A 4,165-nucleotide genomic window follows, 5' to 3' on the forward strand; every position below is an offset into this window, starting at 1 on the left:
ATAGAATGGACAAAGGAACGAGAAGGGGTTGTTGAAGTTGGGGAAATGAGAGTGAAGTAGAGAAAGAGAGAAAAGTGACCTCATTGGGTTTACGTATTGAGAACTACCCCATGTAGGAAACCCAAGCCCACCACACAAATAAGTTGTCAGCCCAAGTGAGCCTTAGCCTAGTCTAGTGGTCTCGCTTTCGGTGCGCACAATTGGCGCCGTCTGTGGGAATCTCCTACAAAGCCGTAGTTCTAATAAGACTCGCGTGAGGAAATGGCCGGGAGACATTCCGTAAGTGGGGCGGAAAGTGGTTCGACGGGATCTTCTCAGGGATCTTCCTGGCTAGAACGAAGGCAGAAGCGGCTAGAAGATAGAAACCGCACACGGGAGGAAAAATGGTCCGGTCTCAGTGAGGGATCTTTCCAAACGCAGCGAACAACGTCAGTAGCATCCGGGCACAGACTGCGCGATGACAGAGACGAAGAGCTTGAACGGTTGCGCAGGTTGGTGAGGGATTTGGAGTTGGAAGCAGAGAACATGCACCACAGAAGGGCCCGAGATGACCAAAGAGGAAGGCCCGATGCCGGGGAAAATAATCAGGGGGCTGGGTCCAATCAGTCTAGATCCAACCACCGCCACGAGCGGTCCCATTCACGGGAATCTCGTCGGCAAAGAGAGCATTCACATTCGCGGGAATACCATAGCCATCAAGATCATTCGCGGTCGAGGGGGTATGTGGACCAAGGCTCGGGTTCCCCCGAAGAGCGACGTCCTCGTAATGCTGCCATGGATATGATGAGTCGTGCACTACGGAAAGCTGCGAGGTCACCGTTTTCGGCTGGCATCGAGCAGGCACCAATGCCGGACAGGTTTGTGCGACCCCCATTCAACTCATACGACGGTAAGACTGACCCCGTAGAACACATTAGCCACTATATACAGATGATGTTCTTGCATACCCACAATGACGCGCTGATGTGTAAAGGTTTTCCCTCGAGCCTCGGCCCTACCGCTCTAAGGTGGTTCAACGGTTTGCGAAAGGGGTCCATTCACAACTTCGCCGAGTTGATACAAGAGTTCGGGGTACGGTTTGTGACCTGCAGCCGAGTCCCACAACTGGTGGATGCATTATTGTCCATGAAGATGAGGGTAGGAGAGACCCTCTGTAGCTACGCCGCCCGGTATTGGGAACTTTATAATGAGATTGGTGGAGGGAACAAAAAGATCATCGCAAGCACTTTCAGGATGGGCCTGCCCGAGGACTCCGATCTTCAGGAATCATTGACCAAGAAACCTCCCGAAGATATGAGACAACTGATGAGGCGCATCGAAGAATACAAGCGACTGGAGGACGACCAGCTTCAAAGCAAGGGAAAAGCGCCCGTGCTAAATCGCCCTCGCCAGAATGTCTATACGCCCAGAATCCGAGGGAACTTGAGGATACAGGAACCGGAAGCACAAGTGGGGAAGGTAAATCTAGCCTTTAGAGAGCCAGTGCATAGGATCGTTGACAAGATTAAACACGAACCATACTTCAGGTGGCCGAACAAGATGGGAAGAGACCCGTCTAGAAGGAATCAGAGTTTATATTGCACTTACCATAAGGATAAAGGCCACACCACCGAGCAATGCCGAGTGTTGAGGGACCATCTCAGACAGCTAGTCAAGGCTGGACACTTAAAAGAGTTCGTAATGGACAGAGGAGACCGAGGGGCAGGGCAGGGCGCCCCACAAAGAGGTAATCTCCTTCCACCTCCTCTTGGGATAATCGAGGTCATCCACATTGCCCCTAGGGGCCTCACTATAACTGGAGGAAATGGGATGTTGACCGTGGCCTCCATAGGAGGAAGCCCAGTCACGCCCCCCGCGAAGAGGATAAAACCGACTCAAGAGTTGATCGCTTTCGACGATAGTGATTTGGAAGGGACGATGCAGCCGCACGACGACGCATTGGTGGTCACGGCCTGCGTAGGAGGGTTCATTATGAAGAGGATAATGATAGACCAGGGAAGTGGTGCAGAGGTTATGTACCTGGACCTATTCAGGGGGCTCGGACTAAAGAATGAAAATCTCTCGAAGTATAGCACGCCGTTGGTCGGGTTCGACGGAAAAGTGGTGGTTCCCGAGGGGCAGATATCCCTGCTCGTCAATATGGAAGGCAAGGAGGTGGTGGTGAAGTTTATAGTGGTTGCTTCGTTCTCTCCATACACTGCGATACTAGGAAGGCTGTGGATTCACGCGATGGCGGCCGTCCCGTCCACTTTACATATGAAAGTGAAGTTTCCTACTGATCATGGTATCACTGTGGTACGAGGAAGCCAATGGGCAGCCAAGCAATGTTTAGTCGCCGTAGTTAATTGCAAGAAAGAGCAGACCAACCAAAAGGAGAAGGCTGAGAGTAACGGCCCTTTGTCGGGAAAGCCCTTATAGCAATTACAGAATTCACGGGAGAGGGGGGAGGCGTGTGTCGAAGAGATGCTCAAGGTGAAGGTATTGCCGGATGGAGACAAGTACTTCCACGTTGGGGAAAGCATGGATGATCGGGAAAAGGTAGAAATGCTGTTGGTCCTAATACAAAATGTGGACATGTTTGCATGGAGCCCGTACGAAGTACTGAGAGTAGACCCCGAGTTCATAGTCCATAGACTTGGGGTCGATCCCTTGTTCACTCCTAAGAAGCAGAGGCCGAGAAGGTCATCCTGGGAGCACGTACAAGCAGTAAACGAAGAAGTCCGAAGGCTGAAGGATGCCGGGGTAATAAGGGAAATCTTCTTCCCGGAGTGGTTGGCTAACACCGTGGTGGTGAAAAAGAAGAACGGCAAGTGGAGGGTTTGTGTGGACTTCACCGACCTGAACCGGGCATGTCCAAAAGATCCTTTCCCTGTGCCAAAAATTGATCAGCTAGTGGATGCCACGTATGGGCATCCGAGGATGAGCTTTCTGGACGCTTTTCAAGGGTATCACCAAATCGTCTTAGCTCCCGAGGATCAAGAGAAAATGACATTCATCTCCTCAGAGGCCAATTACCATTATACGAGGATGCCTTTTTTACTAAAGAATGCTGGGGCCACGTATCAACGAATGATGACAAGAATGTTTCGGGACATGATAGGGCGAACGGTTGAAGTATATGTGGACGACATGACGGTAAAGAGTAAGCAGGTAGCCCGTGATGTGGAGGATCTTCGGGAAGTATTCGGGGTTCTTCGGCAGCACAAGTTGCGTCTCAATGCCGAGAACTGCGCATTCGGTGTAGGGGCCGAAAAGTTCTTAGGGTATCTAATCGCTAGCTGAGGAATTGAAGTCAACCCCGACCAGATCGAAGCAGTAAGAAGATTGAAGCCACCGAGCAACCCAAAGGAAGTGCAGGTGTTAACTGGGATGCTGGCCGCCTTGAACCGATTCATCTCTAAGTTTGCGGACCGCTGCAGACCATTTTACCAACTTTTAAAGAAATGGACCGGATTTCATTGGAGTGAAGAGTGCGACAAAACCTTTACGGACCTTAAGGACTATTTGGTGAGGGCACCCATCCTTACGGTACCAGAGCCCGGTGAGGATTTGTTCATATATCTGGCAGTATCCGAGCATGCCATAAGCGCCATGTTACTGAGGGATAAAGGAATACAGCAACCCGTGTACTACATCAGCAAGACTCTAATCGATGCGGAGACAAGGTATTTACCCCTGGAAAAGCTTGTATTGGCCTTAATACACGCCACCAGGAAATTGCCGCACTACTTTCAGGCACATACGGTATACGTCTTGACCGAGTATCCCTTACAGTCATTATTGAAAAGATCAGACTTCACAGGTCGAATAGCAAAATGGGGGACTAAGCTTGGTTCGTTCGACATACGGTACAGACCACGGAGCTCGGTGAAGGGCCAGGTCCTTGCGGACTTCATCGCCGAGTTTTCGCTAAAGGGGAATGGGGAGATAGTATGCCAGCTGGAAGTTTGCCCCTGGAAGGTGTTCGTTGATGGTGCATCAAACTGCACGGGGGCTGGCGCAGGGATCGTAGTGATCACCCCAGAAGGAATATGGCTGGAACACTCGTTTAGATTGTGTTTTAAGGTGTCCAACAACGAGGCAGAATACGAAGCCTTTTTGGCAGGGCTGAGGACAGTTTCGAGCTTGGGTGCACGGGAAGTGGAGGTGTACTCAGATTCGCGTC

At 51.0% G+C, this 4,165-nt stretch overlaps 1 protein-coding gene across 1 annotated transcript; it reads left to right on the top strand.

The window, feature by feature from the left end:
• The first annotated feature begins 261 nt into the window (after positions 1-261).
• LOC112006941 (uncharacterized) lies at positions 262-2,418 on the top strand. The gene has a single exon (XM_024039263.2). The coding sequence runs from the start codon at positions 262-264 to the stop codon at positions 2,416-2,418; it is 2,157 nt and encodes a 718-aa protein (XP_023895031.2).
• Positions 2,419-4,165: the final 1,747 nt, after the last annotated feature.

This window comes from Quercus suber, unplaced genomic scaffold, assembly GCF_002906115.3.
Source record: "Quercus suber isolate HL8 unplaced genomic scaffold, Cork oak 2.0 scaffold_153, whole genome shotgun sequence".
In the NCBI taxonomy this organism is placed as follows: domain Eukaryota; kingdom Viridiplantae; phylum Streptophyta; class Magnoliopsida; order Fagales; family Fagaceae; genus Quercus; species Quercus suber.

Coding starts and splice junctions, on each gene's coding strand:
- LOC112006941 (XM_024039263.2), top strand. CDS start 262: ATGGCCGGGAGACATTCCGTAAGTGGGGCGGAAAGTGGTTCGACGGGA.